This window comes from Ahaetulla prasina, chromosome 7, assembly GCF_028640845.1.
Source record: "Ahaetulla prasina isolate Xishuangbanna chromosome 7, ASM2864084v1, whole genome shotgun sequence".
Taxonomy (NCBI): domain Eukaryota; kingdom Metazoa; phylum Chordata; class Lepidosauria; order Squamata; family Colubridae; genus Ahaetulla; species Ahaetulla prasina.
This window is the reverse complement of record NC_080545.1, coordinates 31,274,168-31,289,910: the sequence shown is the minus strand read 5'-3', so window position 1 is coordinate 31,289,910 and position 15,743 is coordinate 31,274,168. Positions and strand designations below refer to the sequence as shown.

At 36.1% G+C, this 15,743-nt stretch overlaps 1 protein-coding gene across 3 annotated transcripts in view; it reads left to right on the top strand.

Moving 5' to 3' along the window:
• The window catches only part of CAPZA2 (capping actin protein of muscle Z-line subunit alpha 2), a 32,270-nt gene extending 18,435 nt beyond the window's left edge, over positions 1–13,835 (top strand). For all 3 annotated transcript variants that reach the window (XM_058190988.1, XM_058190986.1, XM_058190987.1), the window contains 3 exons: positions 1,088–1,159; positions 10,832–10,894; positions 11,636–13,835. In XM_058190988.1, coding sequence (XP_058046971.1) covers positions 1,088–1,159; positions 10,832–10,894; positions 11,636–11,776 — 276 coding nt within the window. In that variant the 3' untranslated portion in view covers positions 11,777–13,835. The remainder of the gene's footprint in view (positions 1–1,087; positions 1,160–10,831; positions 10,895–11,635) is intronic.
• The last annotated feature ends 1,908 nt before the right edge of the window (positions 13,836–15,743 follow it).

The window sequence follows — 15,743 nt, the reverse complement described above, 5'->3', positions numbered from 1 at the left end:
GAAAGACTACAGTTTGCCAAAATGTACTTGAGTAAGCCAAAATCCTCCTGGGAACACGTCTTGTGGACAGATGAGACCAAGATAGAGCTTTTTGGTAAAGCACATCATTCTACTGTTTACCGAAAATGGAATGAGGCCTACAAAGAAAAGAACATAGTACCTACAGTGAAATATGGTGGAGGTTCAATGATGTTTTGGGGTTGTTTTGCTGCGTCTGGCACTGGGTGCCTTGACTGCGTGCAAGGCATCATGAAATGTGAGGATTGCCAAAGGCTTTTGGGTCGCACTGTAGAGCCCAGTGTCAGAAAGCTGGGTTTGCGTCCGACATCTTGGGTCTTCCAGCAGGACAATGACCCCAAACATACATCAAACATACGTCACCCAGAAATGGATGGCAACAAAGCGCTGGAGAGTTCTGAAGTGGCCAGCAATGAGTCGAGATCTAAATCCCATTGAACTCTTGTGGAGAGATCTTAAAATTGCTGTTGGGAAAAGGTGCCCTTCCAATAAGAGAGACGTGGAGCAATTTGCAAAGGAAGAGTGGTCTAAAATTCTGGGTGAGAGGTGTAAGAAGCTTATTGATGGTTATAGGAAGCGACTGATTTCAGTTATTTTTTCCAAAGGGTGTGCAACCAAATATTACATTAAGGGTGCCAATAATTTTGTCCAGCCCATTTTTGGAGTTTTGTGTGACATTATGTCCAATTTGCTTTTTTTGCTCCCTTTTTTTGTTTTGTTCCAATACACACAAAGGGAATAAACATGTGTAGAGCAAAACATGTGTTACTGCAATACTTTTCTGTGAGAAATACTTGATTTTCTGGAAAAAATTTCTGGGGTGCCAACACTTTCGGCCATGACTGTATATATTAAATGATAAAAATAAGATCTGAACTCTAAGTAAATTTAAATCTACGAGTGGTATGCAGTTGTGTTTTATTAGATTTAAAAGTATTTGAATCTTTGACATCTGAAATATGTCTCAATCTGCTAAAAGCTATTTCTTATTATGGAAGGCAAAAATATCACTGATATATGCTGCTGGTTTCTGTTTGTAATTATTTTACTGTGAACTTTCTATACATAGGTTCATTATTATGAAGATGGAAATGTTCAGCTAGTGAGTCATAAAGACATACAAGATTCTCTAACAGTGACTGTAAGTGTCTTTTTCTGTGCATTGATATAGGGCCATTACATATTTTTCATATTACATATTATAAAAGAAATTGCCATTGTTTTCTTTATATTAGTAAAAAGTTAGCATGCTAATAAAAATGAACATCCAAGTAGCAATAAGCAACCTGTCCCACCTTTAGGTAATATTCCTAATGTGTGTATGTGTGGCACATGATAACATGTGTCACAAAGTTATTACATTACTTGTGTCTGATGTTGACATATAAGTATGGAAATTACATTGTCACATGCATATAGCTTTTTGTCATTGTGACTTGCAGAATTACATGCATCTTTCTTTTGAAGGGAGCCTTCACATATAAGTAGAAAAAGTACTTAGATCTCTTTCTACAATTGACTTTATTAACAGAAATTAACAAGAGTAATACTTTGATCTACAAAGCTGAACAGATTTTATTTTCTGAATCATTTTGCTAAACTTTAACACAGACTATTAGTACTTAAAGCATTATTTGTAAGTAAAATTCATTGTAATGAATTATTTGAGACTTCTTTTAATATAGAAGATTCCAAATTCTTATTCTATTTCATTTTGAAAGCATATTTTATTCAATAAAAGTATTTTTTATAAACAGCTGCTTTTTCAGAAATAAAAATAGAAACTATACTTGTGGATATCTGGCTCCTAGCTGCTGAAAGTATGAAACAATTTAAACAGAAGAGGAAGTGAAGCTTTTCATGTCAACTTTATTTTTAGGCAAAACTAAGCAATAAAAACTACTTCCATCAATTAAAAGAAAAGAAAAGAAAAGGAGGACGTTAGTGAAATCTATACTTTCTGGAGCATTAATTTTAGGAGTCATAATTGCCTTTGAGTTTTGTGTGTGTGTGTGTGTGTGTGTCTTCAAGTAAGTGTTGATTCCTGATAGCTGCTTGCACAAGTCCCTGCATTTTTCTTGAGAAGTTTTCCGAAGTGCTTTGACACTGCATGCTTTCTAGAGCTGAAGAGAAAGTGACAGGTTCAGCTCGTTAAGTGCCGACGGTCAACTGGGCCCTCCTACCCACCCCTACACTATATTTGTTTGTTTTTAGCCCAGCTGATAGGCGCTGCAGAGTGGATTGCCGTGCCTCAGCGGTTCTGAAATGTAGTGCGCATGTGCGAACCGGTTGTAACACTAGTTGAAACCCACCACTGATCTACATATACACATACATACATTTATCCAAAGTTATGTAGTCTCTTCACAATATAAGTATAACATTAAAAATAAAGTCAATAAAACATCTACTATAATTAATAATTTAATTATAAACCTAGCAGCCTCTTTCCTATTCCCCAAAAGTTTTCCAAAAACAATTCAGTATTGTCTAACTTTTTGGATTATCAAGGCCTTAAGGAGATAAAGGCAATGGACTTTCAGGAACCTTTCCTTTTAAAAAAATATTGAGTGCATCAATATTTTTTTATTTTTTTATTTATAAATAAATAATTTATAATTATAAATATAAATATTATTATAATTATAATATTATAATTATATAATTATTATAATTATTATAATTATTATTATAGTAATTTATGCATACACCCTCGCATAAATCGTCACAACAATAGTACTCCAAACTACAATTTTAAAAAAGCCAACTTTGACCTTATAAACAATGATCTCTCATTTCTTGACTGGCAAAATCTATTCTCAACCTGTATCACTGTAGAAGACCACTATTATTATTATTATTATTTATTATATTTGTATACCGCCCATCTCCCGAAGGACTCAGGGCGGTTCACAGCCAAAAAACAACAGAAAAACATATAATACATATAAACAGCTAAAAGAATAGACAGTTAAATTCAATTGATGCCCTAAAACTATAAGTATAAATTTTAAAACCTCATTTAAACCCCTTTTTTTAAAAATCCCAATTTAAAAACTACGTTCAAGCTAGTCCTGCTCTTCGAAATAGTAACGTCTTCAGCTCGCGGCGGAAGGACCTGAGATTGGGGAGTTGACGAAGCCCCAGAGGGAGCTCGTTCCAGAGGGTAGGGGCCCCCACAGAGGAGGCCCTCCCCCTAGAGGTCGCCAGCCAACATTGTTTAGCTGACGGTATCCGGAGGAGGCCCTCTCTGTGAGAGCGCACTGGTCGGTGAGAGGCTAATGGTGGCAGTAGGCGATCCTGTAAATATCCCGCCCCTAGGCCATGGAGCGTTTTAAAGGTGATAACAAGTACCTTGAAGTGAACCCGGAAGGCCACCGGGAGCCAGTGCAGACTACGCAGGAGGGGTGTTACATGGGAGCCACAAGGTGCTCCCTCTATCACCCGCGCAGTCGCATTCTGGACCAGTTGGAGTCTCCGGGTACCCTTCAAGGGGAGCCCCATGTAGAGAGCATTACAGTAGTCCAGGCGGGATGTAACAAGGGCATGAGCGACCGTGCATAAGGAAGCCCGATCCAGAAAGGGGCGTAACTGGCGTATCAGGCGAACCTGATGAAAAGCTCCCCTGGTGACGGCTATCATATGATCTTCTAAAGACAGCCGTGCATCCAGGAGGATGCCCAGATTACGAGCCCTCTCCGTGGGGGCCAATAGTTCGCCCCCAATGGTCAGTGATGGAATTACCTGATAAAATCATCAAACTATACGTACCAAAAATCACCAAAATCAAAAGGAAAAGCAAATTACCCATATCAATAAAGAAGCTGCAATCCAAAAAAAAATCCCTCTGGAAAAAAACCAAAAAGGGTTATGTAGTAAACTTCAAAAACCGCTACAAAAATATTTGCAACCAAATATAAACAGAATGTAACACTTACCACACTAAGCAAGAAGAAGACCTTCTACGCACTAATTCCAATCGTGCTTTCTATAATTTTGTGAACAATAAACTTAAAGAAACAAGATCCATTCCACCACTAAAAGAACCTAACGGCAAAGAATGTACTGACGAAACAGTTAAAGCAAACCTCTTTAACACATTCTTCGGCTCAGTCTTTGTAAACAGTGATGGTTCATATCCAACATTCCTCAATCGTACCAAAAATGTTAACAATGACTTAACACATATAAACTTCACAGAAGATAACAATGACCTAACACATATAGACTTCACAGAAGATAATGTTGAAAAAGCCCTTCACAACCTGAAACCATCATTATCTATTAGACCAGATGGACTATGTGCATACTTTTTAAAAAAACTTTCAATTAATATAGCTGAACCCCTAAGCATAATCTTTAATAAAGCCTTCAAAACTAGTTCCCTTCCAAAACTCTGGTCTCTAGCCACAGTCATCCCTATCTTCAAAAAAGGAGATCCAAGCCTAGTTGAAAATTACAGACCTATCTCTCTATGTTGTGTCTCATGTAAAGTAATGGAATCTATCATAAACCAATCCATTACACTCCACCTTGAAACAAACAACCTTCTCTAATAAACAATTTGGTTTCAGAAAAAAATTGTCTTGTAACTTACAACTTCTTCACTGCAAAAACATATGGACTACCAACCTTGATCAAGGAAAAGCAATAGATGCAATCTACATAAACTTCTGCAAAGCTTTTGATTCAGTAGTACATGATAAACTACTCCTCCAACTAAAATCCTACGCCATTTCGGGACCTCTTCACAATTTGATAAACGCCTTCCTGTCAAACAGACAACAAGTGGTCAAAATTGGCAATACATCAAATCCTGTTCCTGTCAAAAGTGGCGTTCCCCAAGGTAGTATTCTTGGACCAACACTCTTCATACTATACATAAATGATCTCTGTGACCTCATCTCAAGTTATTGTGTACTCTTTGCTGACGATGTCAAACTATTTAATAACAATAATAATATTTCTACCCTTCAAGAAGACCTCGACTTAATTTCCGATTGGTCTAAAACTTGGCAACTCCAAATCTCAACCAGCAAATGCTCAGTCTTACATATTGGAAAAAAGAATCCTATCAACAAGTACAAACTTGATGGTCATTACCTTACTGATGACCCCCACCCTGTCAAAGATCTTGGAGTTCTCATATCAAATGACCTTAATGCCAAAGCCCACTGTAACTACATAGCAAAAAAGGCCCTAAGAGTTGTAAACCTAATTTTACGCAGCTTCTTTTCCAAAAACTCTACACTACTAACTAGAGCATACAAAACATTTGTCAGACCTATTCTTGAATACAGCTCATCCATCTGGAACCCATACCACATCTCTGACATAAATACAATAGAACGAGTCCAGAAATATTTTACTAGAAGAGTTCTTTGCTCCTCCGAAAACAACAAAATACCTTATACCACCAGGCTTGAAATCCTGGGATTAGAAAACTTACAACTCCGTCGACTTCGACATGACCTGTGTTTAACACACAAAATCATCTATTGCAATATCCTTCCTGTAAAAGACTGCTTCAGCTTCAATCGCAATATTACAAGAGCAAAAAATAGATTCAAGCTTAATGTCAACTGCATATTTTCTGCAAACTTGATTGCAGAAAATATGACTTCTGCAACAGAGTTGTTAATGCTTGGAACTCATTACCTGACTCCATAGTCTCTACTCAAAATCCCAAAATCTTCAACCAAAAACTGTCTACTATTGACCTCACCCCATTCCTAAAAGGACTATAAGGGGCGTGCATAAGAGCACAAAAGTGCCTACCATTCCTGTCCAATTGTTCCCTTCATTATATCAAATTAATATAGCTGATGCATATTTTTTACTTATATATATATATTTTCTTCATGATGTGTTTTTTTTACTTATGACAATGTTTGTGTATACTGTTGTGACAAAATGAAATAAAAAAAATTCCTCTTAAAAGAAGCTAAAGTTACCTGAGGGCAACACCATATGAAGTTTATGTGGTAAAACCAGTACTTAGAATTTATTTATTTATTTATTTTGTTTTGTTTGTTTGTCAAACATGTACAAGATAGCAGGTATATTTATAAACATAAATAAAGCAAGTAAGTACAGATAAATGGGAACAGTAAGACAGGAACAGTAGGCATGCTGCGGTGCGCTTATGCACGCCCCCTTTATGGACCTCTTAGGATTGGGGTGAGGTCCACGGTAGACAATTTGAGGTTGAAGCTGTGAAGATTTGAGGCTGTAACAACAGAGTCGGGTAGAACATTCCAGGCATTGACCACTCTGTTGCTGAAGTCGTATTTTCTGCAATTTTCTGGAGCGGTTTATCTTGAGATACCTTGTATCTATTGTTTGCCCATGTATTATTGTGGTTGAAGCTGAAGAAGTTGTTGACAGGTAAGACATTGTAGCGGACAATTTTGTGTAATATGCTTACAGGTGACACAGTTCCAGATTGTCCAAGCCCAGAATTTCAAGTCTGGTGGCATAAGGGATTCTATTGTGAGTAGAGGAGTGGAGTACTCTGCTCGTGAAATACTTCTGGACCTGCTCAATCATATTAATGTCTGATGTGCAGTTTGGATTCCAGGCAGGTGAATTGTTTCAAGAATTGGTCTGGCAAAGGTTTTATATGCCCTAGTTAGCAGTTCAATGTTATCGGAGAAGAAGCTTCACAAGATTAGGTTAACAACTCTTAATGCCTTTTTGGCAATGCTGTTACAGTGAGCCCTGGGGCTTAAGATCGTTTGAGATGAGTACTCATCTCATGTGGTCCTTGACAAAGTGAGGGTTGTCTACAAGATCGTTTCTGCCCAACTTGAATTTGGTGTTCAGATTTTTTTGCCAATGTGTAGGATAGAGCATTTATTAGTTGAGATTTGGAGTTGCCTAATGCGCCACCATTCTGGCACGTAGTCAAGGTCACTTTGTATGGCAGCTGCATTGCGAAGAGGACACAGCTGCTTTTAATATCGCATAGGTCATTGATGTAAAGCAGAAAGAGTATGGGTCCTAAAACACTGCCTTGGGGGACACCACTATTAACAGGTGCCGGATTTGATTGGACCCTCTCTATTTTGACTATTTGTTGTCTGTTGGACAAGAACATGGCTATCCACTTGTTTGGGGATCTGGAGATGCCGTAAGAACTTAGTTTCAGCAGTAGTTTGTCCAGATGGCGTCGATATTTCTCGTTGCACAAAAAACCTTTGATAATGTTAATTGGCGCTTTATGCTTTTACAACTGGAACAGATGGGTTTTGGAGGAAAATTCATTAAGGCAATAGAAGCTATATACCATAAGCAATCAGCAAAAGTAATGATAAATGGCGAATTGACAGAATCGATTCAAATTAAAAAAGGAACAAGACAGGGTTGCCTGCTCTCCCCTCTGCTGTTTGTTTTAACATTAGAAGTACCAAATAGAATTATTAGAGAGGAAAGAGAAATAAAAGGCATGAAAATCCAAAAGAAGAATATAAATTACAAGCATTTGCTGATCACCTGGTTTTTATTATTGAGGATCCACTAGAATCTATAAATATATTAATAGATAAAATAGGAGAATTTGGAGAAGTTGCAGGTTTGAAAATAAATAAAGATAAAACAAAAATTTTAACAAAAATATGTTACAGAAACAAAGAACTGAATTAGCAGAAAGGTCAGAGATGCAGATTATGAATAAAGTTAAGTATTTGGGGATTTTCCTAACTGCAAGATGCAGTATATTGAAATAGAATAACTATGGTAAACTCAAACAGCAAATTGGGTCAGACTTGGCAAAATGAAAGAATCTGCAGTTATCATTGATTAGACGAATTTCAACAATTAAAATGAATATTTTGTCCAGAATACTATATCTGTTCCAGACAATTCCAATCAAATTGGGGGGGAAATTTTTTGAGGAATTGAATAAAATGATACTGGAATATATTTGGCAAGGTAAAAAAGCGAGGGTAAAATTAAAACTACTGCAAGATGTGAGAACAAGAGGGGAATTATACTATCAAGCCGCAAACTTAATGTGGATCAAGGAATGGATAACTCTAAGGAATAAGGTATAACAGTGGCTAATGACCATAGGTCGGATCAGGAGCTGGTTCTGAAGGATACCTCATAGATTGTGCATAGAAGTTCAGCTAGGGCAGTGGCAAGCTTTTTCAAAAAGTAGGCACATAATCCATTGGGGCCAATAGATAGAGATGGCGTTAGGTTACAATAGTGCTGTTTCAATGTTATCTACTATAAAATCAATACATAGTCAATTGCTACAATTTATTATCATACAACTAGGAAATGGGGGCAGCAGCCATTGCTGTTGACAAAGACTGAACTGAAGAATGTATTGAAGAGATTGGCCTTATCAGCTTCATTGTTACAGTCTTCCCCGTTAGGCCCTTTTAGGGGTGGGATAGTTTTTGAGTCTTTTAAGTTTGGCATTTACAAAATTATAGAAGGCTCGGGAGGAGTTCGAGTTTAACAACTCTTCCTCCTGTTTGCAATGGTGATTGGTACATTCGGCCTTTATCTGGTGACATAAGGCTTTGTAGCAGTTTTTAAAGTTGGCTCGGTAGCCAGTTTTGTTTTCTCGCCAAACAGATTTTTTCTTGGATTGTAACTTTCAAACTGTTATGGGTAATTTATTTATTTATTTATTTTGGCTTTAGGGGTTATTTTAGGTATGTATAAATTAATGACTCGATTGACTTCGAGCAAAAAAGTATTATAATGGTCTTCTGCAGTTATACAACCTGTGAACAGAAGGTGCCAATCAAGAGATGTGAGATTGGCAGCTATGAGATCATAGTTGGCTTTTTTTAAATTATAATTTGCAGTCCCATCATTATGACCCTCTTTGCAAGGACACAAACTGAGACAAATCAATCATGCTGTGATCACTGTTGGAAAAAGGTTCTTTAACTTGTAGGCCATAAATTGGTTTTAAGCTATTGCAGAAGAGGAGATCTAAGCAATTGTTGAGCCTAGTATTGTTCGTTACCAACTGCTCCAGCCCCAGAGTCTAAGCATTGAACAGGGTTGCATTTCTAGGTTCAGTTGTACATCCGTTTAGGGTCCAATTAATAAGTGGCAAATTGAGGTCACCAAGAAAGATAAGGTGGTGCGGGCAGGAAGCTGCTCATGTTAGTAGGGCAGTTAGCTTATTCATATGACAAATTGCACTTGAAAACCAATTCAAGATTATACCACAACTTTTATATGCCTATGGTGAGTCTTAGCCGCCAGTAGCCAAGCAACTGCATTTCATACCAGTTAGTTTGTTGAAAGCAGCAGTCCCCAGGCATTGCAGCGTGGTGGCCCGACTGAGGGGGAGGGAAACTGGGCTGCATGAGCAGTGTATATGTGTACGTGCGTACAACTCAAGTTGTGAGAGTGGTGGGCCAATGTGTGTAGCTCAACTTTCACAAGTTGAGCTGCACATGTGTGTGCAGCAGCCCACAGGTCGCATGGCCTGGTTCCAAATAAGACAAGTGCCAATAGTGGGCCACATCGGGGTTGGGCATCCCTGGTTTAAAGGCACTCCATGTAAAATACATTGCAATCAGATAATTCTTGTAGAATATCCACTCATTCAGTGACCATCCAAAGTTATAGTAGCAATGGACAAGGGTGTTGTGACCCAGGCACAAGTAGGTAGTAGTAAACACAATCAGTTCAAAAACAAACACACTTTATTAGAACAGCTGAGAATTAACTCATTCTCAGTGTCGTCCAAACTAAATCAAAGCAAATTCTTCATAGCACATTTCTTCAGTCTTCTCATCATCCTTGGTGTAATTAGGCAAACTGCCAAAGGCTTTTCTTGGCAAAAGTTCAAAAGCAGAAGACGCCGACAAGAAATAAATGCAGCAAGACAAGGAGCAAGGCTATCAACATTGTTTTCCGACAAAGAGCCCAAACGCCGTTGCTAGTCTTTTAAGCTTTATGGGAGGGGCCGATCATCTCTTGGCCCTACTCCCCGAGTCGTCCTCTTTGCTTTAGCTGCTCTTGCCTTCTGGCAGCTCTTCTCATGTGTGCATTAGGAACAGGCTCCTCCTGTTCCTCTGCCACACTACTGTCAGCCTCTGGAGGCTCCAGAGTCCGCATGTCACTCCCAGATGGCCCTGGGCCCACCTCTGCCTCAGACGCAGAGCCCTCATCCAGGTCTTCCCCAGCCTCCAGGACTGGCCCATGTTCTTCCTCAGCCTCATCACTGTCTGACTTCGTTGCCAGCTCCGCAGGCTGCTGATGGACCATAACAAAAGGGACTTACAACTATTCCTCATAGTTGCGGCTGTCACAATGTCCCTATGGTCATGTAATTATGATTCAGGTACCTGGCAATTGGCTCACAATTACAACTATTGGATCATGTGATTACCATTTGCGATTTTCACTGCCAGCTTCCAACAAAGTTAGTGGGAAGCTGGCAGGAGGTTGGATATGACAATCATATAACCATGGACATTGCAACCACGTGGGATTTATATATCAGTGACCCCTGGGACTGCCAAAACTACAGCCATAAGTTGGCGCATTACTTTGCTGCTGGTTCCAATTACCATTGTTAAGTGATAATAACCTGGAGTCTATACCTATTGTGATAAAGCTTGTTAATCTGAATGGGTAACAATATTATTTTGTAGCTTTTCTGCATCTCTTACATCATCCTCTAGATATAATATTGATAAAAGTGTCACAATTTAAATAAAATATCTACTCTGTCTGCAACTTGTGTGCTGTATTTGAAATGACATTTGATCTTAATACTGATAGTTATCTATTTATGGTACCTTTAATTCAGAAATGTTTTCTTTTTTTATAGAATGAAACCCAAACAGCAAAGGAATTTGTTAAGATCGTAGAGGCTGCAGAAAATGAATACCAGGTATCATCATATTTTATAAGACGGCTACATATACTCTCAACTATTGTTCTGAATCTTACTGGGAAACTTATCTTGTTCCTTTTATATTATATGTTCAAAATAAGATGAAAGGCTGTTAAATTCAAGATGATTGCAATACATAGAATAAAATTTACCAACCATATACCTAATGACAGAAAAATATAAAAATCAATGTCCAACTATTCAGGATGTGATCATTGCGGGATAACATTTGGCAGGTCACGTATTTGCAATAACAGTTATTGTGGAACACTATTTCATCAGTATGGTAACAGATGACATGGCAGATAAATCTATTTAGCCCAAAGTCCAATTTTCTATAGCTTGTTTGATTCTCTTTTCTCCACTGTTATATGATAGTTGATTTAATCTTGAGTTCATAATTTTAACAGATGCTGGGGAAAGAATATATCATCTTGTAAAAGCATTCTTGATACTTGACCTTACAAATTATAATAAATTATATTTATAATTATAAGATGTAAACCATATGTTTTTCCCAGTGAGTTAGAATACAGAGATACTGTATTTAACTATTATTGTTAAAATATGCTCAGATTTGATTTATATCATGTTTCTATTTAATCTTAGAATATCAATATGGAATAAATAAAGATATGGAAAATTTTTGGAACAATGATAAAGTATACAGTTGGAAATGTGTTGCTTTATATCAACAATTTGTGCATTGTTTAAGAAATGTTTTCTTTTTTGTTACAGACTGCTATCAGTGAAAATTATCAAACAATGTCGGACACTACTTTCAAGGCTTTGCGCCGACAACTGCCTGTTACTCGCACAAAGATTGACTGGAACAAGATACTGAGCTACAAGATTGGGAAGGAAATGCAGAATGCTTAAAATGAATGTGGCAAATATGAATAATTTTGTTCTTCTGTACAAAATAAAGTTATTGCAAAGGTATTCAAAATTGTGATGTATCACCTTGGCCATTTGCCATTGAAATAACTATAAGTAGTTTGGTTAGAACACAAGGCTTAGGTAACTTACTCTTTTTATTTGTCCATTTGTTTCTCCTTTATAAAGTTATAAAAAAAATCAGTGTAGCTGAAATGTTGAGAGCTTCTGATATATTTAGATTTTTATAATGATATGCCTATAGTTTTCAGTTAAATTAAACAGTTTGAAAAAATATTTTTGCATAAGATTATCCCATGTTGCTTGCTTTCATACAAAAGGAAGCTTACCAAACACAATTCCTTTGAAAAGATTTGTTTCTGGACAACATGGATTTTAACCATGTATATTGCAGAAATATTCTGCCCCTTCACTGTTTGAAAGCTGGAGAAAAGCATTTCTATATCCAATCCTATTCAGTTATTTAAATAGTTTGATGTTACCTTTTTTTTTAAAGCCAAGATCTAATTTTAAGAAGTTGAAATTAAACATTAGTGCTTATGTTCAAAATGCATTTAATGTTCCATTTGACAGCACCTTAGATGAGTTGGGATTTTATCAAGTCATCAAGTTATTTTTATCATGCAGCCATAATTGTATTATAGCAAGGCATATTGTTATATATATGTAATCCTATACTCATTGTGTGTCTGTCAGTTTTTTCTTCAATTGAAATGTACTAAAAATCAGTGTGAATTAAACATGCAAATTTTCTATTTAGTTATGATTATCATTTCAAATAAATATATCTTGCAACAAATTTAAGAACTTATTAAGCCCATAATAAAAATAATAATAAAATAATGAAGGCAGAGATGAAGGAAATAGATGTGTGTGTGGGAGTTGCAGTGGAGGCATTCCCTTCTTCCAAAAATGGCTTGGATCTAGGTGGCATTCATATGATGTTTTGTTTAATGACCAATCACTTAGCAACAGATTTGCCAGTCTTAAATTAGAATTGTTGTGGACTTTGTAAACTGATTCAAGTTCATAATGTCGCTGAAGGAGAAAATTGAAAGTTTCCATTTTGTATTTACAATTACAGAAGTAAATTAATGAAATAAAGGAAAGGATGAGAAAATTTAATAAATCACAGTATAATGATGAAATAATGCAAGTGAAGATAATTGCTTCACTTACTATTATAATAATTATTTCGGTTCTGTTATTTTTATTTGAACTATCAGAAGACTATCAGAAAATCAACTTTCTCTAGAGGCTGCCATTCTGCCACATAATTTTTTTCAGAATATCAGTTCCTTTTTTCAAACTTTTTTATATTGCATATAAATCTTTTGGACTACTTAGGAAGCAGAACAGAAGTAAGATACTGCAATAATAGGATTTGCTGGGTACTCTCTTCATGATCCAGGCACATTCCTATATGAAACGGTTACAATGTACAGTTTTATTTCCATACCGCATTAGGTACAAGGTGAAAATCTAGCAAGAGATTAGATTTAAATGCATGATTCCTATTAAGCTATATTTTCTAATTATTACATAACATCCCTCAAATGTTGATATATATTGTATAGTTTTGCAGATTTGGTAAAAAAAAACTCAGAATAAAAATAGTTGGTTGAGGACGGCTTTTACATTAGGTTCAATAAATCTACTTATTGATTATTGATCATACATGTAAGACTTAATTAGATCTAGTTACATTCTTTGATGATACTATATCCACTCATACCAATACAATTAATAGACCTCAAATTTAGATGGAAAATGTACAGATATTGTGAGAAATCTTAGTTCTTCAGTGTGAATGTCAGTTATATAAGGAGAGGAGGCCGGTTCTCCCATTATGAAAATCCTTAAATAAATAGTTCAGTGAAATCTCCGAAGCAAACTAAAAGCAGGAAGTTGTATTTGGAAAATTTTTAAATGGTGCATGGTATTCTTTTTTGTACAATTCTATTTTACAGAACAATATTTCACATTTATCATTAGAATTGTAATAAATAATGAAATTTCCTAAAATAAAGATATAAATTATCCTATTGTATTATCCTTAAAATATTTTGTTAATATGTAAAATATTCAAATTTCAAAAGTAGATGATGTTCAATATATTTATCCTGGGATAAAAAACAACATACGCAGAATGTCTGTCCAGTAAATTTATAATTTATGGTGGGCATAGAATGCTGCTTGCTTTTTCTGTTATCTGCAATTAGTATTGCATACTAAAACAGTTGATGGGCTTGATGGTTTTCTTCTTCCAGATGCGGCTGGAAAAAATAAAGGAAAGGATGAGAAAATTTAATAAATCACAGTATAATGATGAAATAATGCAAGTGAAGATAATTGCTTCACTTACTATTATAATAATTATTTTGGTTCTGTTATTTTTATTTGAACTATCAGAAGACTATCAGAAAATCAACTTTCTCTAGAGGCTGCCATTCTGCCACATAATTTTTTTCAGAATATCAGTTCCTTTTTTCAAACTTTTTTATATTGCATATAAATCTTTTGGACTACTTAGGAAGCAGAACAGAAGTAAGATACTGCAATAATAGGATTTGCTGGGCACTCTCTTCATGATCCAGGCACATTCCTATATGAAACGGTTACAATGTACAGTTTTATTTCCATACCGCATTAGGTACAAGGTGAAAATCTAGCAAGAGATTAGATTTAAATGCATGATTCCTATTAAGCTATATTTTCTAATTATTACATAACATCCCTCAAATGTTGATATATATTGTATAGTTTTGCAGATTTGGTAAAAAAAAACTCAGAATAAAAATAGTTGGTTGAGGACGGCTTTTACATTAGGTTCAATAAATCTACTTATTGATTATTGATCATACATGTAAGACTTAATTAGATCTAGTTACATTCTTTGATGATACTATATCCACTCATACCAATACAATTAATAGACCTCAAATTTAGATGGAAAATGTACAGATATTGTGAGAAATCTTAGTTCTTCAGTGTGAATGTCAGTTATATAAGGAGAGGAGGCCGGTTCTCCCATTATGAAAATCCTTAAATAAATAGTTCAGTGAAATCTCCGAAGCAAACTAAAAGCAGGAAGTTGTATTTCTCACTTTCTCCTCCCAATTTCCTCGTGGAGAGAAAGAGTGGGAGCGTTTGGGAAAGCTGGTTGGCTCTTTAAACTGTTCTGATCCAAACTAAAACTGCTATGGAAAAATATTGGAGGGGTGTTCCTGCATCCGAATGTGTCAACTATGTACATTAAAAGCCAACCAAGCTAAAAGAATCTTTTCAGATCTTGTGTCTATGGATGTATAGGGCTGCAGCTTTTAGAGGTTTTAGTCAACATGTTGAATGGGGATAGGAGGAACCATAATCCTGTCCATAAATCTGGTGAACAGACAACTATGGACTTTCCATTTAGCTATCATAATAATCACTACTGTGAGAGTTGGCACGTTTGTGCTCCATGAAAGTAGTGAATAAACAGGGCAAAGTAAAGCATTTTGCAGGCTACAGAGAAAGACTGTTATTCCACTGCATGCCTACAAAAAGGAATAATCAACTAATAATTGGTAGGAATGGAATGCTGTGGGTCAACAACAGCAGAAAGTTATGACATGCCGTAAGTCACAGGCGGATCTTTCCAAGCTCTTGATAGGACTTGCTCCTTGCTCTATTTGATCCCCAACACCAGTGACATCAGCATTTTGAGCAAGTAGGATAGTGGCCTTGTGGCCAGGACATTAAGATTTTTCCTTTTGCATTTAAAAAAGTAGATATAAATATGTTATGCTGTATGTCTGACACATAATCACTAATACACCAATATTGGTTGGTATGGAGATTAATGTGTTGTTTGTCATATGTTTTTAGAACTTTGAAGTGGCATGATGTCAACATGCAACAGGAGGTAACAAAGAATAGGACTTGCTTTTAAATATTGTTAAGTTAT